This window comes from Rhinatrema bivittatum, chromosome 2 (assembly GCF_901001135.1).
Source record: "Rhinatrema bivittatum chromosome 2, aRhiBiv1.1, whole genome shotgun sequence".
Classification (NCBI taxonomy): Eukaryota; Metazoa; Chordata; class Amphibia; order Gymnophiona; family Rhinatrematidae; genus Rhinatrema; species Rhinatrema bivittatum.
In genome coordinates, this window is record NC_042616.1 from 425,094,720 (window position 1) to 425,117,879 (window position 23,160).

The 23,160-nt window shown below is 44.4% G+C and overlaps 1 protein-coding gene across 3 annotated transcripts in view; it reads right to left on the reverse strand.

Moving 5' to 3' along the window:
- Positions 1-14,062, reverse strand: part of TOB2 (transducer of ERBB2, 2) — a 153,843-nt gene extending 139,781 nt beyond the window's left edge. Inside the window, exons 1-2 of one of the 3 annotated variants that reach the window (XM_029590243.1) lie at positions 13,937-14,062; positions 1,710-7,018 (exon numbers count right to left, since the gene is read on the reverse strand). In XM_029590243.1, coding sequence (XP_029446103.1) covers positions 6,026-6,958 — 933 coding nt within the window. In that variant the 5' untranslated portion in view covers positions 6,959-7,018; positions 13,937-14,062 and the 3' untranslated portion in view covers positions 1,710-6,025. Of the gene's footprint in view, positions 1-1,709; positions 7,019-11,502; positions 11,852-13,936 lie in introns of those variants that run through there. The other 2 variants (XM_029590242.1, XR_003854662.1) reach the window with 2 other exon arrangements.
- Positions 14,063-23,160: the final 9,098 nt, after the last annotated feature.

Here is a 23,160-nt window from a genome sequence, read left to right on the forward strand (position 1 = left end):
TGTCATATACAGGATGCTGGGCTCTATGTACCTTGGGCTTACCCAGCACTTCAATTCTCATATTCTTACAATCCTTAGACACAAGGAAGTGTCAAGAAAACCAGAGATCAAAAATGGAATAGACGTGTTCTTCGATTTTAGGCTATCAGTTTTCAGAGTGGCTTTCCTGCTACCATTTACCCATCATGTTTTGTTTTAAATTCAGTTTATAAATAGGAACAAAACTGAATTTACTGTTACTAACCTGAAAGACCTATGTTTAGAAAAAAAAGATTTACTAAATTAAAAGGTTTGGAAAAAAGCCTGAAGCTTTTATGGAAAAATAAGCTGTTTCTTAGTTACACTTTCAAAGAAACTCTCCCCTTCAATTGGCTCCATTTCCTACCCCTGCACACTAAGGAGCCGGGTGTTACTTCTCTTTTAACAGGCTACCCCTGTTAAATGACAGGCAGCAACTTTCTCCTGTAACACTCAGCATGCATAAAGCAACAGCCTGCAAAGCTATAATAGCAAACAGACTCCTATTTCAGGAAAAAAAAGCTATCAGAGCTACGCATTTTCCCCAGACACAAAATGGAGAAAGATCCTTTGGGGGGGACCAGGCCTCCTTCCAAGAAATGTTCCCAAGAACCCAACCAGGTGCCTTGCCAACTGCTTTGTTCAATAAGAAGCTAGGTCTGTATTGTGCAGTTAGCAAGATTTATAGTCAGGGTCTGAAGGTACTCGCAGCCAAACAAGAAAACCTTTTCGGATCCAATCCATTTCGCAACATGACTTTAATTTATTTTACGGTTTTATCCAGGTTGTGCATCACCAGGCAGCAACCTTTTGTACTTTTTAATTCATATAGTATTAAAGAGATAGATCAGTGAGTAATATATGACCTCAACAGGACCTAGGGCTGTCACAAAGGAGCGATCAGGCGTAGCATACAGATCGTTTGTCCTGCATACTAGCAAGCAGCTTTAGCAAACTCCTATGGCCACAGCAGAAAGCTGAAGCTTGGGGGCAAAGCTCTCTCCGCACACTGGACAGACATTATAGCCCTGATGTGCTAGGAGTTTTGTCTCATTTATCTTTATGCTGCTGTCAATGCAAAATTGGTATGAAGCTTAGACAAGTAAGGGCCAGCACTTCATACACCCCCAATGCTCGAGACTACTGCCAAAACCTGAAGAGCAACAGTTCAGAATACATGCAAACAGACAAGAATAGTGATGAACTTCAAGCAAAATTGTTTGAATATTTTAAAATATTCTCAACTACTTTAAGTGAGCACTATTTAACTCAAGCCCTTGATTTCTTTAAGCTAAGGAAGGCTGCAGAAACTTAAAAATAGACTTCCTTCGTCAAGTGTAGAGATTTATACAGGTCCATTTCTTCTAGAAATTCCCCGGAGTGTCAGCTTTGGGGCTGCAATTGCTCTGGTTCACCTCCTCATCTCGGAGAACGGTTTTAAGATTTCTCTCGCAGCTCAGCTTTAAAGGAGGACTGGCAGCTTCACAACATGAAGCTGCCACAGGCCAGAAACAAAATATTCCCCTAGAGCAAAAAGGTAAATCAAATAAGTAATCTTCCTCGCCACCAAAAAAAAAAAGCAGAACGTACAATTTTATTGCAGCAAAGGATTGTGGACAGCAAACTCCGTCTCGCTCCTTTCTGGACACTAGTACAGAATTTAAAAAAAAAAAAGACAGGCCAAGAACAGATCTGATACCATGCTTTTAATACAAACTTAAAAAATCTGGAACAATAGAAACTGTACAGCTTTTAGATCATTCTTAAACTAAACCAAAACACTCTATAATTTCCCCCATCCGATATATTGCACAATGTTCCAAATACAAAACCCCTCAAGTTTGTTTTCTTTCTCTGGTAAATAAACTAAATTCTTAGCCCCCTTCCTCCCCCTCCCCCCCAAATAAAAAAAAAAAAAAAGAACAAAACTAGACAGTTACCCTCTTCAACATTCATAATTCGGTTTTTTGATGATCTGTGTGATTGCATTTTCCTGTACAAGATTATACAATTGTTGATTGGCATGAGGGAACAAAAGGGTGGGCAGAGGACTTGGGATGGGGGGAGGGGGAGATTTTTTTTCCTTTTCTTAAATTCCTTTTCTTTTTTTTTTTTAAAAAAATATTTTTTCCTTAAGAAAAATTCTGAAAAGAAATTACAATAATTTTTTTTTTAGAAATATATATAATATATACCTCTTAACATTTTACAAATGTAGCAAATTATTCTTACAAACAGAAAAAAAAAGAAAACAAAGTAAAAATTAAAAACAAAAACAAAAAAAAAACAAACTTAAGAACCAAGTTAGGTTAGTGCCGATTTAAAAAAAATAAAATCAAGAAAAATCAAGCAGGTGTTGAATGTCTAAAGAAAGACAAACTTTTTTCAACATTGTTTCACAGAATGTACATGTGAAGCTATTATTTTTTTTTTTATACAAAAAGTTATACTCTGCAACATATGAAAAACAAACAACCCCCCCCTCCCCCACACACACACAGAACACAGGTTCATCCTCAAATTTCTTACAAAAAGCAAGATTCTAAAAGGGGCTCCAACTCCAACCTCTCATATAGTGGGCATTCCTTGACACTAAGAGGCAAATCAACACCCCCTATGCAGGTCTATAAAGCGGCAGCATGAAGTGGCCCCTAGGCTTTCAGCGGGTTCTAGCGAGAGCTAGTCCACATTTATATCTTCTTACAGGAAGCTGGAGAATGGGGGGGGGGGGGGAGGTCATTTTGGCATATACACCGCCAACTGGCGTCAAAGATGGCGTCTCCATTTTCTGTCCAATTTGTTTTAACATTTTATCACACACACATGGGGTCCAGTGCATCCCCACTGGCGGGCAGTCAGCATGGTGTCTATGGGCAGCCAGAGCCCCGGCTCAGTCTTTCCTGCTCTGGGCGTGACGCTTTCAGTTGGTGTCTTCATGTGCTTTTCGTCTCTGGATTGAACACGTGGCACCCTGTATTGTCTCTTTGCACGCCGAGGTGAAGGAACTGCGAGGCCAACAATTGGAGGCAGATGGGATGAAACCCACGCAAGGGCTTTCTGGCACGTGAAACACCCTTTAGAGCAAGGCAGCTTTCAACAGATGGGCAGTTTTTGTACAATGAACCCCCTCCCTCCCAAAAAAACAAAACATGCAGGCTGAGAGAGGCAAGATCACCACAAAGCAGCAGGGCCAATGGCAACAATATAAACTCACTTAACAGCCTTTTTAAAATTGAGTAGGCAGCCAGTTCCTGGGCTTAAGCAGCCATTTCTCTCTCACTCCCCCCCGTTTGTGGTCTCGCCCATTGCAGTTTGGGACCATTGCAGCACTTACCATTCTATTTCACATTTAACTGTATTTTGGACCCCTACCCCCCTCCCCCGAAACAACCTTTGACCCCAAAAACACAAGTGCTCACAGCTGGGCAAGGATGCAATGGTTCAGTTTATATTTTGAGGCAATTGAGGTACCATAAAAATAAAATTAAAAAACCCACAGGAGTGCACAGTAGGAAGGAAGCCCATCAAATCACCTTCCACAAATTGTTAAAAAAAAAAAAAAAAAAGTCAAACATGTAAAGCTTCAAAGTCAAGGAAAGTGGGGTTTATTTGCAGCTCCCCCTGTCCCTATCCCAACCACATTTTGTTTAAAAAAAAAAAACAAACCAAAAAAAAGCTGCAAGCAAAACAGGATTTTTCCAGTTTCTAAAAGTGTTTCTCCTGTCCCATCCCATTCACCTTACATTCATCCACAGCCTAAGTAAGCTGTTAGCATCATACTAAGGTCACAGACATTGCCAGCCATCTCACACACTCCCTAGAGCAACTGCGACCAAACACGAGTAGTGTCAAACAGTAGCACAATCTCTTGCACTTAATTGGCCCTTGTCTTTTTCCTTCTCATCTACATACAATGTTTTGTAATCATTCCATCTCTTAAAAAAAGGTGCACCCTGTACAGTAAGCCTACTCTGCAGAGTGTCCTGTAAGAAAATAAAGCACGTTCCTTTTCGCAACTTGGTCATGGGGATGCTTTGGGATATTAAGCAGTCCTCCACAGTTGAGAGGAGCACCCAAGCCGGCTAAGTCCCTGGGTACTTCCCCCAGAACAGAAACTCGTTTCACTTTTCAAGGTGCTGAGGTTAGAAACTTAAAAAGCAATCACTAAGTGATCCTACTTGCCATTCCCACTGTACTGCCCCCCTCTGAAGTTTCAGCGTGCACCTGTGCATTAACTCTAAAGCTTAAAAAAAAATAAAAACCTAAAAAAGTTTCCCCAAAAAATCCATGTGAGTGCCCAGATTTAGAAGTTCAGGCTCCCAAAAACTGTGCTAGGAATGATTAAGCACCCATGTGGGAGGTGGGATGGATAGAAGTATTAAGAATTCAGCCCATGGCAGGATGCACTTCTTTTGGGCAATTCAGACATGCGTTTGTGTGATTTTGAAAGGACAGCAAGTCCCCAGAAAGAGAAGGTTTTGGGGGGGGTGGGATTGAGAGCACCACTTTCTATCCGGAAGCGGTAACACTCTTACATAAGATAAGGTATTCTAACATTAACACTGATCATAAAACAAGGTTGATAAAACAGCAGCCTTAACAGAAAGGTTGTTCTTTACCTCTGCTCACTTGCTCTCGGCACAATTCTTCTGAAAGACAAGTGAACTTAGCCCTTTCAAGCCCACAGGTTCCAAACGCCCACCGTGAATTCTGATTTTTTTTTTTTCTTTTTCAAATCCAAAAACATCAAGCACCAAAAAATTAATGAATAACCGTTCTGTCCCCAACTGAGAGCCTTCAGCCCAGATTACCATGAAGCCAGAGCCTGGGTGGGAGATAACATGTATTATTAGGACAAAAAAGTACACCACCTCCAGTCTGTTCTCTAGGACAAAGGTTTTGCACAGAGAAAGAGGAGGCAATACACATCTTTCTGAATGACATGGGGGAACCCCTGAGAACTACAACCAAAATACTGACAACCCCACCCCTATGCACAAGTAAACCTAGTTTTATTACTTTGTTTACTAAATAGGAATATGGTTTGAGCCCACAAAAAGTGACATTATGGCAATGATGCTCCAAAAGCAATGTGCAAATAGAAACCATCCCCTTGATGACCAGGGATATTAATTCTGCACAAGGAGCAACATATTTCCAACTTGGGAGCAAAGTCACAAAAAAAAAAGTGCTTTAGGGAGGCAGGAATTCCAGTAACTGGGCTGCTCACCTCAAGACTAATTAAAAAAAAAAGGATAAAAACTGGAGTGGAAAATTAAACACTGATGTAGTGGGCCAATATCACATACTTCCAACAGAAAATGATTTCACAGAATAAATCCAGATATCCCTTGGAGGTAAAGAAAAAAAAATGCTTCTGCTGAGGCACTGGGAGTAGGAAGCGTGCAGTCTATAAAGCCTGGGCCAGGAGACAAATGGTAGTTTTAGTTACACAGGGTTAGCCATGCTGCCTCGCCATTCTCTGAACTTAACTTCCAAATTCTGTCCCATTTCCCCATAGGTGGAAATCTTGGAGGAGAAGGGAGCTGTGGTTTGAGGCCATCAATGCAAGACCTGGGGCCGAGATAGTTAGTTATTTGATCGACATCAGATGATTTCCCCCCCAACCTTCTTCAAACGATAAATTTTCAGTTCCCTGCAGAGCAAACGAGCAGCTTTAACACCCAAGTAGGTGCATCTCACATGTTATGGGTCCTGAACAAGGACAAGAAGATATGCTTGAGGGAACAGAGAAGCTGGTTATACTGATGTCAGACAAGTGTTCAAGTAGTCCTGATAGGGTGTGGGGGAGGGGGAGGAAATCAGGCTTCAAAGGACCAAGGAGGAGGGGGAGAAACAAAATGGCAGAAAAAGCTAGTCACCTGACTGATATTTTTTATATCAAAAAAATGCTTCACAAGTGTTCTGCAACAATATGACAAATTATGGTTTGTCTTCCAGTAGCTATATTTATAGAATTTTTTTTTTCCCCCCAAAAAAACATTTCTCAGTTAGCCAGAACAACAGGTTGAAATGGCTGGCTGGGATACTGCATTGTGTTGAAGTTGAAGTTGAGCCCTTCTACAAACTGAGTCTTCTCCATGAAGAGGCCATTGCTAGTACTACTGCCACTGAAGACCTGGGCCACGTCGAACGCACTGCTAAACTGAGCTGGACTAGGCAGGTTCTGGTTCTCGCCATCGTAGAAGAGGCCGGAGGAACCGTTGTAAACAAACTCCTTGGCGTTGGGGGAGAGTTGAGACTGAGGCACCTGATTTGCACTGAAATTCAGAGAGTGCATAGAGAGAGAGAGGCCCTTGTGCTTCATCAGATTGTTGGTGGGCGACCTGGCCATCCTCTGCCCACCCTTCTTCATCTTGGTAGAGCCAAATTTAGTGGCAGCAAAGGTGGCAGTAGTGAAAGTGATGGGCTGGGCCGAGCGAGGAATGAAGGTTGGGCTTGGAGACTGACCAAAAGAAGGGGAGGGGGAATTGGACAAGGAGTTGTCCTGGCTGGTGATGGGAATGAAGGCCTGTGCTTCAGGGTTGAAGCTACTCTTGATCTCTTTGTCCAGTTCCACGTTGTTCTCCAGGTCATCCAGGTATAGCACTTTCACCGCTCCCTTCTCGCCTATTTGGTAGGACACTTCAAAAGGATCAATCCAAACGCTCAGCTCTTCGGGAACATTGGCCCTCACGTCATCAATGTCCAAGCCACTTCTCCTGGCTGCTTGCTCCACCACCGGGTCCACTGTTTCCCCAATGTGCACGCAGCGGTACCCAGAACCTTTCAAGGGCTTTTCAGGGTACCAGTGACCATCGTACTTGTTTTTCAGCAGCCGTTCCAACTCTTCCCCAAACAGGTCGGCTCGTCTTCGGGGCAGTTTGTTATACAAGTAGGAAATGATGAAATTCAGGGCAACCTTAATCTCCAGATGCATACTCTTTCACAGCAAAGAAATTAGGGCAGTGTATAAAAATAAATTTGGCTCCAAACAATTCTGGAAAACAAAAACAAATAGCGACTTTCAGAATTTGTCAGAGCAAAATGCATTTGTAATACAGCTCTACACACCAGGCGAGATTCAAGTAAATAAGATGATAAACTCAGGCCAAATAAGAGAAATATAAGTGGCTGATGTAAATAGGTACAGCCATTATGAGGTGATGTCTCCCTATGGCCAAATTTTGATTCTTTACAGTTTTGACTTAGAACAATCTGGGCTTATAAATCTCAGGATATTGGTACTTCTTGAACAGCTAAAGGCACCTGGACTTTCAGCTTCACAGAAAAACAAAACAAAACCACAACCCACCAAAAAGAAATGCCTGGCATAAGGCCACTATTGCTTGCTCTCTAACATCAGCAATATTTTTCTGAACAGTCGGGCAGATTTTTCCTTACCAATGTAAATGTATACCTGCGAGGGCTATGCAGTCACCAGGGGGGAGGAAATAAAAAGTCAAAACTGTGTCCTAGCTATTATAATGCCACTTGCTGAAGCATTCTGGCAAATCTAGTTCTGGAGTCCTTCTTTCCATGACTAACAGTTTATGGTGAAACCATGCTGCTTATAGGCCACTGGCACATAGCGAGATTCCATCTATTTATTATCCCACATCACACTTTTATCATCAGACACATGGAAATACAGTGGGACAGCAGAGAATGCAACCAGTGCCAAGTACTAGTGGTTGTATTTATCAGTGGATATTTGGCGTCTGTCAGAAAAATGTAATCAGCCTCCAAATGCCTTCTGCAAGCACACAATCAAGTGAGAAATACAGCCATTGCTGGGATGGAATAAATCAGCAAAGAAAGAGACTAGGGCAATATAGCCTAGAGTCAAGGCAGTGTCACAGGTTGTAGCAAGGACCTCCGTTGAATGTCTTTCTGGAAACACTGCAGAACCAGGATATTTAAAAAAAGCACCTTCCCCAGTCCTACACTGGGGGTACACTGCTTCTGTACACCCAGCAGCAAGATTCCAACCTTGAAGCCAAAAATCTGGACTCCTATCTGGGAGCACAATGTACAAACCCCTGGACCAACCACAAAATCAGATTTTTCTCTGGTCTTAGACCCACAAGTTTGAGATGGCATGCTGGGGCCAGAGGCTTTAGTTCCTTGGGTTGAGAGTTCTACCCAAACACCACCAGAAGAAGATGCAGCTTCACACACACAATTATCTGCCCTCCTGCATTTTTTCATTCAATGAAATGTTCATGCAGGGCCAGCATTCTATTCCACCCATGCCCACTGCAACCCCAAGGTCTGTGAGCCAAATTTCAGGGCCAGGATGCTCATTGGGCATCAAAGCATGCAGACACTAGGCCCGACTCAAGAGCTCAGTATATTAGCAGCTATAAGATATCACATACTGGAGGGTGAAGCATACATCTGTTTAAACTGGGGGGATGAAAAATAAAAGCTGCCAGTTGAGGGCCTAGGCAGAATATTGATCCTTCTGCAATATTAAAACTATTTTAGACAGCCAGCTTCTCCTGTTCAACAAATCAGGAGATGAAAGGTTCTAGCTCAGATTGCAAGTATCAGGCATTTTTCAACATTTGTGCTTTACACTGTTAAAGTCAATATTTATAGAACAACTGCTCCCAAATTTGATCCCAGAGAGAGTCATGCTCAGAGATAAGAATGACTAAAATATACAAATTAGCTTGAGTTAAACAAAAACTCATGCAAATACATATCTCATAAATACTGTGAAAACCAACAGCTGTGAGCTCTTGAGGATCTTATTTAGGCACCACTGCAATGTAACCACTGTATATAAAAACATGGGGAGGGGGGGGGGGGGGGCTGGTTGAATCTCAAGCACTTCCTGGATCAGAGCACCACACAGGGATCCCTGCTGGCCTGCAAGAGCTCTGAATGGAGCTGCATCTTGCCTTCTGCCACAAGAGGACACTGAAATTCCTAGTCTGTTATAGGACACTGAAATTCAGCAGGAGCAAGGAGATAAAAAAAAAGTACAGTTGTGTATTAAGTTCCTATGGGAATGAGCCACAAGCACACCAGGTGGCAGAGGGGATATGCAACTGACTGATCCAAAGGCCCTAGCAGAAGGGAGCCAGCACAAAGTGTGGTAACAAGTAAATCCAGATTGCCCATAAGATAATAAATCTGTTGGAGAACAAGGAGAAAGGATTTTGTTTTAATTTAAGTAGAAGTTAGCCTGAGCTCTGTACTGTGTAACATTATGGAACTGCGTGCTTTTACTTTCAGCTATTTAACAAAGTCTACAGGGACAAACAGCAGATAAACACACCACTTTTGAGACAACAGATGCTGCAGTGAATCTTACCAAGCAACTGGGAAAACTCAAGATTTAAACTCAAGGGAAGAAAGAAATAAAAGGCATATTCTACTAACAGTAGATATTCCAAAGGAGGAATTCTCAACATAGCAGTCTGACCTTCCCTCAGGGGCTAAACAACTTAACGCCAAAACAACTAAATCTGCTATATTGTTACACTACTTAATGGTTATCTACTAGGCTTTAAATAAAATCTAAACATGACCACCTAAACGTCACATACAGTTTAAAAGCCTTAACCACCAATAAAAGCAAATGCTATCTTATCAGCAATATCATTCTCCAACCTGTCCTTTACCACCACCCTTTAAAATAAGCCTGGGCTAATCTGCCATTTTAGGTAAAAGGCCACACCCAACCGGGCATGCAGCCTTCTCATTTTCTTACCGTGATCCTGACAGCCAACGCCTGGTAATACCCAAATGCTCTCTAGCTTCTATGACTAGCAACTATCGCAACCTCGATTTCTTTTATACTAGAGGGTGAAAAAAAGAAACCCTAGGCACAATCATTAGCCTGGCTAGCTACTATTTCACAGCATTCTTTCATCTTGCCAAAGAACACCCTCCCTTGTAACCTTCCAACTATGGAGGAGGGAAGTCTCCGCCCTCTTCCACCCACCCTAAAAAAAAAAATAAAATAAAAAAATAAATAAATATATATATTCATGTCATTCTTCTGTCTCAGTACATACAAAGAGCCCCTCCTTGCAGATCTGCAGCTTTTTTGCTATCGTCAAGAGCCTCGGCACTGCTCCTCCAACACAGCAGGGGGAATAAAAGATGATGCATGTTCAATAACTAAGCACAGGAAATTTCTACAGAATGCTGGTGCTGCGGCTTTCTGGGTGTGTAGTTTTTCCCTTTGCAGCTCCCTGGCAGAGCTGCTCGGTGACCTACTTTCCCGAGAACTTCGTCTCCCAGCATGCTTTGCTACTCAAGGTTTCAGAGAAAGAAGCCAAAAATTTTCCACCACACATGCGCACTTCGACCTTCCACCCCCACACCGATTGCTCAATACGAACCAGATCCCGGATGGCCCTACCCCCACGCCCTTTTTGGGTATTCAGTTTCTACTCTCCTGCAGTTTCGCTCCGGATTTCAAAAGCCAGATGAATACAGTATGCTGTCTTTTGTGTTTTCCGAGACAACATTCCTCAAGCTAGAATTCTGATACCCAACCAGAACTGGTTTAAAAAAAAAACCACAAAAATAAGAGGGCAGAGCAATAACTGAAGGCATACGGAAGCAGCTGAAGGGCCCTCGACGCTAGTACAGCCCTGCCGGGGAGAAAAACAGCAGCTGCACCACCCCATCTCTCTTCTGATGACAGCTGGGCTGGGGAAGCCCTCTAACCAAGCCAAATGAGAATTTATCCCCAATTACATATATATTTATAAACACAAAACATCGATTACCATGACTAATGAGACATTTACTGAACCTGAATAATCCTTTAGGGTTGGTGAAGGTTCACCTTGATACATCGAGCAAAAAAAAAAAAAAGTTAAATTCCTACCTCGCTTACACGCCCACCCAATACAGTGATCCGCCCCAGGAGCCTGCCAGTTTCACAAAACGAGGCCTTTGAGCTGCGACCTTCTGAGGAGCAGTAACTGATTTTTCTACATTTTGACCTCCACTTCAAGGCCGTGAAGGATTTGCCGATTTCTCAGTGCAGGAATGGGGGGGGGGGCAGACAGCGCTTTCCAAAGACCGAGGAGGCCTCTATTCAGTCCCTAGTGCTTTTCTTTTTTTATTACTATTTACACTGAATATCACATCTAATCTAAAGTTAACAGGATTTTGTACAATATGTTTACTAAAACGCTCTCATCCAAAGTAAAAAAAAATGTAAATCAACAAAACCTCCTCCTCCCCACCCCAAGTGATGATTTTTTTTTTTTTTTAAGAGAAAGCCAAAATGAAATAAAAAAAATTGAACATTAACAGTTAAACCAAGAAGGGCAGGAAGAAGCAGCTATATAATAACACCCCCCCCGAAAAAAATCCTTAAAGGAAAAAAAAAGAAAAGAAGGGGGGGGGTGCTGAATGGATTGTAAACCTATGCAGAGCAGAGAGAAACCCGGTTACTCTGCTAGCGGCCGGGACTGAGGCGCAACGACAAACCCCAATCCCGGTACTTACTTGCGCGACTCCGGCAGAGGATGCGGGGCGGGGGCGGCTGGCGGTGATACAAAGATCTTTTACTCGATCGCGCTTCGCTTTCTTTTCTTTTTCAGTTTTTCTTCTACTTGTTTGTTGTTACTGTTGGTGGGTTCTTCGCCGGCCGACCGGGGCTGGTGAGGTGGTGTTATATGTACGTATGTAGCAGCGCTTCACCCCCCGCCGCAGGTACCGGAGTTCCCTCACCTCGGGCCCCGAGTGAGCAAAGTCAGGCAAAAGTTTCACCCTTAGCAACCCCGCGCGCGCGCGCACGCACACCGCTCCCCACGCCCGGCGTGATGCGGCCATGGGAGGGAGGGAGGGAGCCGGAACTACTTTCCGGCGCTCGGCGGAGGGTGGAAGGGAGGGAGGGCGGGCTTAAGCCGCGAGCCTGCACCGTGTCAGGGCTGGCGCCGCCATCATTTCGCAGCACAGTTTGAACGCATCACGCCGAAAGCGTCCAGGGTCCGAAAAAAATCACGGCCGCCCTCTCTGGATTCGGCTCCAAAAGGAGGTGGCCATAACCCGCCGGCATACAAGAAGGGCCCAGCCTTTAAGGACGCGGCTCCCCGACGGCTCTGTCCCATGCCAGGGCAGTGCTGCTTTCTAACCCCCCCACCACCTGCATAAGCGTCTAGTTCCGATTTGGCAGCGGGAGGCACCACCCGCCACACTCACTTTTATTTTCAAGTAGCCGCCCATCCCCTAAGAAAAACGGAAAGGGCTTTCGCTGCAAGCCGTGGGGCAAAACCAGGCCTGGGATGAAGCAGAACCTTCCTCTACCTGGACCCAAGGTTCAGCTTCCGAAAGGGCACGCCCCCCTCACAGCTCAGCCACACGACCTTGCAAAGTCAAAAAGCCTAGGCTTCCCAACAGGCACGGGGAAGTTTTATTCCCCCATACTGTGAAATTAAGTCAAAAGGGGGCCCTTGTCTTTATCCTGTGAGAAAGGTGCAATGGAAACTGCCAGCCCTCCCTGCGCCTGTAGCTCACAGTGCGCTGAGGAGAAAATTATTTTCTAACTTGGGCTAAAGAAAGATATTTGATATTTGATATTTACAGGTTCTTGGTTCAGCGTCGAACCTTCTATTGTCAGTGAGTATTGTTGGGGAGGTGGGCACCCTAGTACTAAGAAAAGACAGGTCAACGACCACAGAACAAAATAGCTCTGAAGGAGTACTCAGCCTAGGCTCAGGGATTTATTTTTTCCACTCTAGAATGACAAAACCCTACCCCCCCCCCCCCCCCCCCCCCCCCAAAAAAAAAACAAAACAACAACCTTAAGCTAAAACACCCCCTTTAAGCAAGGACTGTATTTATTATTAACATATACAGTACTACAACAGTATCGCTTTTTACACTAGCTATGGTAAGAAGCTTGTATAAATACACAGTTTGTCTCTCTGTAAACACATTTTAAATCAAAAATCCAATTTTTCAACTATAATGGCCTCTTTAAAATGAAAGGGCTCACTTTATTTTACACATTTGAGGTGACGTAACATGGATCTAAATATTTGCACCCTGACTTTCAGAGGGATGGCCACTTCCAATCTACAAAAGCCCCAAATGGCTGGTATTCAGGATGTCCAATCTGGATATCCTGGAGGGAGGTAGTGCATATAACTCTCTCATCCGTATTCATTATAGACATCCTGAAAATAAATCCTGTTTGTGGCTCTCAAGGACTAGGGTTATTCAAAAAGGCCAAAGGAGTAGATTGAGCAGCAATACTTAGAAATATTTCTTCAGGAAAAGGTTGGTGGATGTATGGAATGGCCTTCTTGGGGATGTGAGAGAGGCAGTAACTTTAACAAGTTTAAGAAAGCCTGAGACAAGCACAGAGGATCATTATGTGAGGAAAAAATAAAAAAGAGAGCAATATGGGGCACTAGTATTGGAATAGGAAGTCATTCGGGCAGAAAAAATGGGGCCTTATGGGCACTGTTCCTTGAACAAGCTAACTGCACCTATGCTCACACACAAACATAAAACAGAATATGGTTTCAAAGAACATTGTGCACAATTCTGTACACTACATTGCACACAGCCCAAGGAAATTAGAGGGAACATTGCTAATAGACCGTTTCTATCATATTGGTCTGCGATGCTACTTGAGTTCTGGCTTCACTGCATACTCTATATGCCTAGCTAGGCTTGCTTTAACTCTGTTGCTGTTCTGTTTTCTTCAGCTCCCTGAAAGGTCACTTCGTGCATCTGCCATCCCCTCCATCAAGAAATACTATCTGATGTTACTCCTGAGCCTCATACCATAATTTCTTATTTTGGAACATCCTTTCCACTAAAAAATTGTTGCTGCTTGTGCAATACTGACAAGTCATTGAAATCTCTCCAACATATCCTATCTCACCCCTTCTCTTCCTTCTCCTCTAGGAAGGTGTAAATATTTACATACCTGCGCTTGTTTGTCACAGTTTTAACCTCAACTTGTCCGAAATATTCTCTTGAGCTGGACAGGAGAGATAATTAGGAAGTAGCTGAAAAGAATGCCAAGCACACTCCTCTATGCAGGCTGTAGTTTCTAAAATCAAATGCCTCTCTTTAAAAGGAACATCAGTCTCTAAAGCTATTTCTGGGCCCTCCAAATCATGGCTGTTCACTTTTCCACATAGGATGGATTAGTTATTTTTCAACAGGTGCTCTCAATTATTCCTCTTTCTCACTACAGAAAATTCAGATGGGCACCTCACTTGGTTTTGCTTTTTAAAAACAAAAAACAGCTTGCATGCCCAAAAATAACCCCCTACAGCAATCTTTAAAGAAAGCTGTGACACTAGCTCAACGTACAAAAAATGACAAAATTACCTTTAGAAAAAATGACTAGTGAAAAGAACTGTTACAAATCTGTTTCACACTTATCAGCTGATGCAATAATCTTGGCTCTAATAAAAGATGCGCTGGTTTTTAGCATATTTTTAACACCAATTTTTTTTTTAACTCTTGATGCAGTAAGCTAATGCAACAGGATTAAAACATGTAAAAATGTGCAGTCAGCACAGGTCAAACACACAGTTTAACTAGGAAAGGATGTGGAGGCATCCCTGACAAGCTATTCGGGTAATTGGCGGCAGCCATCACCGCCACTTACCTGATAAACACCAGTTTACCTCTCTATCTGGCAATGGGAAATAGCCACCAGACAGATGATTAAATCAGTACTTACATGGTTATCTTTTGCAGGTTGTCGCTACTTAGCCAGATAAGTACTTTATCCGGCTAAGTAGTGGCAAACCGCACCAGATACCCAACCTGGGTAAGTCACTACTTATGTAGGTAAGAGCCAACTGCTGCTGTTGCGATTTATCCAGATAAGTGGCGGTGGCTGCCTGCACTTACCCAAAGGTTTTTTTTTTGTTTTACTTTTTTTTTCATAGCACTGGAAACTTAACTCCAGCTCTAACCAGAGGTTAAGTTTCCAGCGCTAAAAATGTAGGCTGGCCAGATGCATTTTTTTTGGTATGGGGTAATGCTTAATGCCCTCATTTGCATGGGATTTCCATGCGAGGGTGCTAAGCAGTATTCCTGTTTGGAATCACGCATTTTCAGAGCACAAAACTTGCTGCATTGGTAGTAAGTTTTGCCCACAGAAAATCACATATAAAATCTCTGTCAAACCAAAGAGACTTCAAAGCTGCATTAAAAACATCTATTTTTCACAGCGTTCTCTTTAACACCTTCATATAACCAAGTGCTAACAATCAGGCCGATACAGAACGGTGTGCTTGGTCGTTTAGCCCTGCGTTTTTGACGCGCTATTATTACCCCCTTATACTGGAAGGGGTAATAGCACGTAGAAAACGCGCTGCCAATCCCCCCCATAACTAATAGTGCTCATCACATGCAAAAGCATGTTGATGAGCCTATTAGTTAGTCACCCGCAATACAAAAATTAACACCTGCCAAAGGTTCAGGGTGGGTAACAATATCACAGGCTTAAAGACAGTTAATTTCCATAAATAACTAACAAATAGAACATAAAATTATGATTGTGATTTTTTTTTTTTATCAGTATGTTATCGTGTTGCTTATGATAGTAGGAGAGTGGAGAGAAAGGTGTTACGACTGTCGCTGCCCGTCTCCACTCCGCCCTCTTTACCTCTCTGGCAGCTACTCCTGTGGTTGACGGACTTTGGCTGCCGCGGCGTCTGCCTGTTGTCCTCTCCGGCGTCCCCGGACCGGCTTGGGCGCTGCCTCCCGCCACGCTGTTCAGCTGCCTTAGGGCGCACGCGCCGCGCGGCCCTGCTTCAAGTATCTTCAGTGGTGCGAACCTCAGGGGCGTCCCCCTGTGATGACGTCATGCATCCAGGATACAAAAGGCCTACGCGATTGCTAGCCTAATCGAGTTAGCAAAGGTTTCCTAATGGATGGGATTCGCTCTCCATACTTTGCAACTCTGCCTCCTTTGGACCTACTCTATTTGGGGTACCCGCTCCTCGGGGGCCTCTCTCTCTTTCTTATCTTTCAGGTCGCAGACTGGAACCGGTACTCGCTCCTCGAGGGCCCATGTTCCTGGACTCACTACTTGGACTCCACTTCTGCCAGGAAGACACCGCTGCCTATAACATCTGTGAGTTATCATCTCTATCTCTCACAGCTATTCCCTGGAATCAGGTACTCGCTCCTCAAGGGCCTGCCTTTACTCCAGCTCCTGTGCTCCACACTGAGAGACTGCTGCGTGAGTACATTACCAACGAGGCTCTATTCCTGAACTCTGCATATCCTGCTACTACTTACAATATCAGTTCTCTCTATTACAGCACAGCCATTGTGGGATCGCTGTTCCAGGGCCTGAGGGACTACAAGCCCACCCGGGCTACTTTCCAGCTCACTACTGCCACCTCTGGTGGTTCACCAATCCTGTATAATAAAAGAACTAGTGTGTGTGTGTGTGTCTCCTATGCTGAGGCTGACCTATGGCCCCTCACAGGACTTCCCGCAGTGGGCGTGGTCATCTGCCACAGGTCCAGGGATCCACCCAAAACCCTTACAAATAAAAACAAAAGGACTACTACTGTAAGGAGCAAGTGTACAGAAAAGCAGAAATAACTTATTTTCTGTACACCCTCCAACTTAATATCATAGCGATATTAAGGTAGGTAGGTGTCCACCTTCACGGAGCGGAAGGATGGAGGGCTGTCATCTCCCAATTAAATAAATAATAAAAAAACCCAGGGATGGGATCCATCAGTTCTAGAGGACGCATATAAAGAGCAGGTAGTAAAACACTGCATGGAGCGGCAGTAGCCACAGAGGCATTAACGGAGCGGGATGCCAGTGGCCGGTGGTAGGTGTCCACCTTCACAGAGTAGAAGGATGAAGGGCATCCATCTCCCAATTAAAAAAAGAAAAGAAAAAAAGAAAAAAAAAACAGGGATGGGTTCATGGGCTTATAGGTATTACCAATTATTAGGCTTTTCAATATTTGATGATAGTTAATGTGACTTTCAAGGCATTCTTCACTTTCGGTGCATGTCCGGCATGACTCCTTGCTTCAATGACAGGGGAAAAGAAAAACTGATACTTCACACATTTCCAGCATTGCCCTCTGCTTCATGGCAGAGAGCTATGCTGCCGCTTACCCAACTAATCAAACTTAATATTTCACTTGGAAGCAGCTCCAGCACTGCTCTCTACATTAATGGTGGGGGTGAAAAGGGAATTAGAACATAAGGTTACTAAGAGCCAAGAGAAACAGTTAAGTATGAGAACAAATGTGTGAAGCTTGCTGGGCAGACTGGATGGACCGGTTGGTCTTCTTCTGCCGTCATTTCTATGTTTCTATATGTTTCATTTCTATTTATTTATTTAAAAATGTTTGTATACCGCTTTTACAAACTATGTTTAATCAAAACGGTTTACATGTAAGATCTTTAAGATATTAAGTCGGAGGCCCCAAAAATAAAAAAAATTAATAATCTGCCTGTGGCCCGCGGGTTGGAAGACGGACACTAAACTTTGCCGGCGTCAGTTTTCCGAACCTGTGGCTGTCAGTGGGTTCGACAACAGACACCTCCTTATTAGCGCAGGCACTAATTTAACTAAAGAATTGCGCGCCCAGGAGAGATGGCTGGGCGCACATTGGGAGAGTGGGCGCTCGCCTCACAGCGCCGGCTCTCCCGCAGACTTTATGGACTCGGCCTGATAGTGAGATATTTTCTCCTAATCCAGCTCACAGGTAGTCCCTTTCTCTCCACTCTCATACTATCATATGCAACATAATAACATACTGATAAAAAAAATTCACAATCATAATTTTATAATGTTCTATTTGTTAATTATTTATGGAAATTAACTTTCTTTAAGCCTGTGATATTATTACCCACCCTGAATGCTAGAGGGGCAGGATACAAATAACTTTAAATAAAAACAAGTTTGCTTACCATAAATGGTGTATTCCATGGATAGCAAGATGAATTAGCCATGCTGCATAGGTGACATTATCAGGGCAGAACCACATGGAGCTTTCTCTCAAAGCTTAAGGCTTTTTGCCGTACTGGGCATACACGTTAGTTCCCACATGAACAAGACTTCTAGACGTTTTCTCAGGTCATATCCAAGCGAAAAAAGACATCCAGTGTGTGTAGAGATGCTGTCCAGGGAGGAAGGGTGGGAATGCATGGCTAATTCATCCTATCTATGGAAAACACCGTTTACGGTAAGCAAACTTGCTTTTTTCCGTCAATTAAAGCATGCTGAATTAGCCATGCTGCATGGAGAATCCCAAGCTGAGGCTTGCGAACAAAATGTTCTTGAAAAAAGTCTAATAACATTTTATATATCTATAGATAGATCTATATATATCTATATACAAAAAAGAAGCACTGTTGAGTTTATCTAAAAAACTTTATTTAAATATAGGAAAGTTAAAATAAAAGAGCAGCACCTGCTAAACTGAATGTAACAAATATTGTACAAAAATACACAGATTGTTTTATAACAAAATCAAGTATACAATTGTAAAGCATATGAAGCAAACTTATATAGACATATTAAGTGGCATGAAATACAAAAATACCTACAAGCACACACCTGCACGTCCCAAGACATTACCATACAACCATCTATCATGCATTAATGTATGGTGGTCTGAATGAATACATGTAAAGCCTCGACAAGATCCTTGTTTTGCTGGTAAGGGCTTCTTCAGGGGGAACCCTGGAAAATCTCATAGACACATTTCCTAAAATATAAGCAGATGTGGCAGGAGCTGCTCCATGGTGTGTGAACACACTGCGTGTGATCTGGCAATATAGTATGTTGGAATTACAACTATCTTGTTACTTGAGGAACGCTTCCTGACCGGATGTTCAGGAAGGGAGGAAGGACGAATTAGTGCTTTGATATGTAATTACAGTGAGCCGACAGCTTCTCAAGCAGTTAAGCCAGAGCGCAGCTTGAAGCCAGCACACCCCATCCGGGACTTAAAAACAATTCTGGTAGTAAATACAGATCTCAAGAGTTTTTTCTCCTATATATAAAGTACAGAGAATACCATGTTAATGGGGCTGGTCTTGAAACTGTTCCCCGTGTAACAGGGCTTCTTTTTTATCTTTGAATTATTATAAAAGCTCCATGATTTGAACGGTGGCAAACTTCCTCAAATAACAAGACAGACCTGGCTGCCTTCTCTTGGGTGGAATTCTTTCAAAGTCTTCAAGCCTTTGTACAGGCGTAGTCTGCTACCTCACTTGCCCCTGTCCAGATGGAACCCCATCTGGTAAGCCCTCCCTCTCCCAGTCCTATCGGCAGACCTCGAGGCCTGCCTCGACTTATCAAGGGTAGCCCTGGCAGGGACCCGAACGGCATGGGTGAAGAAGAGGATCCAGATTCCTTGGAAGATGGGGAAACCCTCCTTGGTTTAGAACGTTATCGGACCACGTTAAAGCTTTTTTATAGAGATGAATTGCCGACCCTGGTTTCCCATACCCTGAAGATGCTGGGAGTTTCTGGGGTGGACTCTATGACGGAACTAAAGAAGAATCCCATTCTGATTTCCCTATGGAAAGCCTCTTGCTACTTTCCAGTACTGGAAGCCATCCAGGAGTTGACTGACCTGGAATGGGATGCCCCAGAAGCAAGTTGTAAAGCTGCACAAGCATAAGAAGCTCTATATCCACTGAATCCGGCAGCGAGAGAACATTTGCGTTTTCCTAAAGTGGATGTGCTGGTCTGTGCCGTCTCTAAGTGAACAACTATCCCAGTGGAGGGAGGAGTGGCCTTAAAGGATGCGCACGATAGATTGAGTCCATCCTTAAACAGGCCTTTGACGTAGTAGCAATGACCTGTTGTGCCCTGCTAGCTCATTCGTGCCTGCTTCTCTATCGAGAGGTGGATTACTCGGGCGAATTCCAGAGCAATTATGGAACGCGCTGCCGCCTTTTGAGCTGATGCGGGCTCGAAATTGTCCGTACTTTGGCCAGAGGAGTGGCCTCAATTACTGCGGCCAGAAGACAGCTATGGCTGTGGAATTGGTCAGCAGATGCAACCTCCAAGGCAAATCTCACAAAGATGCCCTTTAAAGGATCACTCCTCTTTGGAAATAAATTGGGACAGCTGGCCAGTAAATGGCGCAAATCTCCAGTACCCCAGCTACCAGAAGATAAGAGAAAGTAGTTACAGTGCCCCTCGTCCATGAGGGTTCGATCCAGGGGTTCCCAATACTTTCGCTCTTACCGAAACTCGACATGTAACAGGTCTTGGTCCTTTGGGAGGTCTCAGTCCTTTCAGAGTCGGCAGCCCAAGAGAGGCTCAGGTTAAGGTTCATCCCGAACCTCCCAAAAAGGTTTTGCCGACCCACCCTCGGAACGAGGAGATGATAGGGGGTTGACTATCCCTCTTCTAACTGTGGGTCAAGATCACTTTGGATGAATGGGTATTGGAGGTCATACAATAAGGATATGCGCTGGAATTTCGCAGCACTCCTTGGGACTTATTCATGCTATCTCCTTGCCATTCCCAGCACAAGAAGCAGGCAGTGGAGACGACCCTGTTAAGGCTCCTCAGGATGAGGGCTATAATCCCAGAACTTGCACCCCAGGAAAATACGGGGTGTTATTCCATCTATTTCATCAAACCCAAGAAGGAAGGTTCCTTTCGCCCCATCCTGGACCTCAAGAGCGTCAACCGAGATCTATGAGTGATTCATTTCCAGATGGAAACCTTGCGCTCTGTGTTAATGGCTGTACAATCAAGAGAGTTCTCAACCTCCCTGGACCTATCCAAGGCCTACCTATATATTCCAATCTGGCAAGAACATAGTTCCTATGCTTTTCAGTACTGGGTTGCCATTATCAGCTCCAGACACTGCCCTTTGGCCTGGACACTGACCCCAGAACATTTTCCAAGATGATGATGGACGTAGCGGCAGCATTGAGAAAAGAGGGAATCCTGGTGCACCCATACTTGGATGACTGGTTGATCCAGGCAAAGTCTGTGGAACAGTGTCTCCGGGTGAACAACAGGGTGACTTCCTTGCTTCAGGAACTCGGTTGGGTCGTAAACCTGAACAAAAGCTGTATCAAACCCTCCCACAGTCCTTGGAATGTATGGCAGTCTGGTCTGACACCAAGCAGGGCAAGGTCTTCCTCCCGACCACGCGGATAAGGAAGCTGATGTCCCAAGTGCATCTGTTGATGAACACGATACACCCAACTGTGTGGAGCTATCTTCAAGTCCTCTGTTTGATGGCGGCAACCCTGAAAGTAGTGCCGTGGGCAAGGGCACACATGCGACCACTTCAAAACTCTCTGCTGTCAACGTTGGAACCTATTGGCTCAAGACTATTCGATTTGTCTCCACTTGCCAAAGGGAGTATGCTCTCTGCTCCAGTGGTGGCTGCAGGAAGCTCATCTGGGCAGGGGTGTACCCCTGTCCCCTCCGAACTGGCTGGTCCTCACTACAGACGCCGAGCCTCTAGGGTTGGGGAGCTCACCGTCAGGAACTGACAGCCCAGGGACTTTGAACCAAGGAAGAGGACCTCTGGAATATAAACCATCTCGAAGCCCGCGCAGTGAGATTGGCGTGTCTGCAATTCAAACACATACTCCAGGGTCAAGCGGTCTGTATAATGTCGGACAACGCAACAGTAGTAACCTACATCAACCGCCAGGGTGGCGCCAAAAGCTAGCAAGTGTCACAGGAGATAGATCTCCTTATGGAATGGGCGGAAATACATCTACAGATGATTTCAGCCTCCCACATCGCAGGAAAGACAACGTCAGAGCTACCTTTCTCAGCAAGGAGAGTCTGGATCCAGGAGAGTGAGAGTGTTATCAGCCAAAGCCTTTCAGCTGGTAGTAAATCACTAGGGTCTCCTGTCCATTGACTTGCTGGCACATCTCACAATGCCAAGGTTTCCAGATTCTTCAGTCACAGAAGAGATCAGTTGACCCTGGGGATAGATGCTCTTGTACAGGCCTGGCCGGAAGATGGTCATTCGCAGAATCGAGCGCCACAGGGGATTAGTCCTACTAGTAGCTCCAGATCAGCCTAGACGTCTGTGGTATGTGGACATACGAAGACTCCTAGTGGAGACCCCCCTGTGCCTCCCAAACAGGGACATGCTACAGCAGGGACCAGTCCTTCACTAGCATCCAACTTTTTTTCTGTCTTATGGTCTAGCCCTTGAGAGGGCTTACCCGATGAGGCAAGGATATTCGGTGGCAGTAATTGCCACCTTACTTTGCGTGCGGAAGTTCTCCTTGTCCCTAGCGTATGTGTGAGTCTGGAGAGTATTTGAGGCCTCGTGTGAGGAACATGTTTTCCATTGTTCAGTCAAAACCCCACTAATTCTGGAATTTTTGCAAGACGGCTTGAATAAAGGTTTGACCCTTAACTCCTTGAAGGTCCAGGTAGCGGCTCTCTCCTGTTTCAGGGGCGAGATGAATGGAACCCACCTGTCAGCTCATCCGGACATGGCCCATTTTCTGAAAGGGGTGAAGCACCTCCAGCCACTCCTACGGTGGCTGGTTCCCTTGTGGAATCTTAATCTGGTATTGAAGTTTTTTGCAGGGCCCTCCTTTCAGTCACCGCACAGCCTTCTTTATGTTTATTAACCTTGAAAACTGTGTTCCTGGTGGCTATATGCTCAACCTGTCGCATTTCTGAACTATAGCCACTGTCGTGTCGGGAACTGTTGCTCTGGATGACTCCAGGAGCATTACAGCTTCTTACCATTCCATCCTTCTTGCCCAAGGTAGTCTCGGAGTTTCATTTGAATCTGTCCATTTAGTTACCATCCCTAGATAAGCACAAGGACATGGAAGAATACTGCCTCCTCCGCCATTTGAATATCAGTAGGCTTTTGGTGTGGTATCTGGAAGGTTCAGAACCGGTTTGAAAGATGGATCGCCTGTTTGTGCTTCCTGGTGAAAGGAAGCAGGGTGAACCAGCTTTGTGGGCTACCATAGCTCACTGGATTAAGGAGGTGGTCACAGGAGCCTATGTGGAGGCAGGAAACCCATTACCCCTTCAGGTTAAATCTCATTCCACTAGGGCTCAGGCAGTCTCATGGGCAGAAGCTAGACTGCTGTGTCCTGTCGACATCTGCTAAGTGGCGACGTAGTCCTCCTTGCACACCTTCTCCAGATTCTATCACCTGGATGTTTAGGCCTAGGAGGA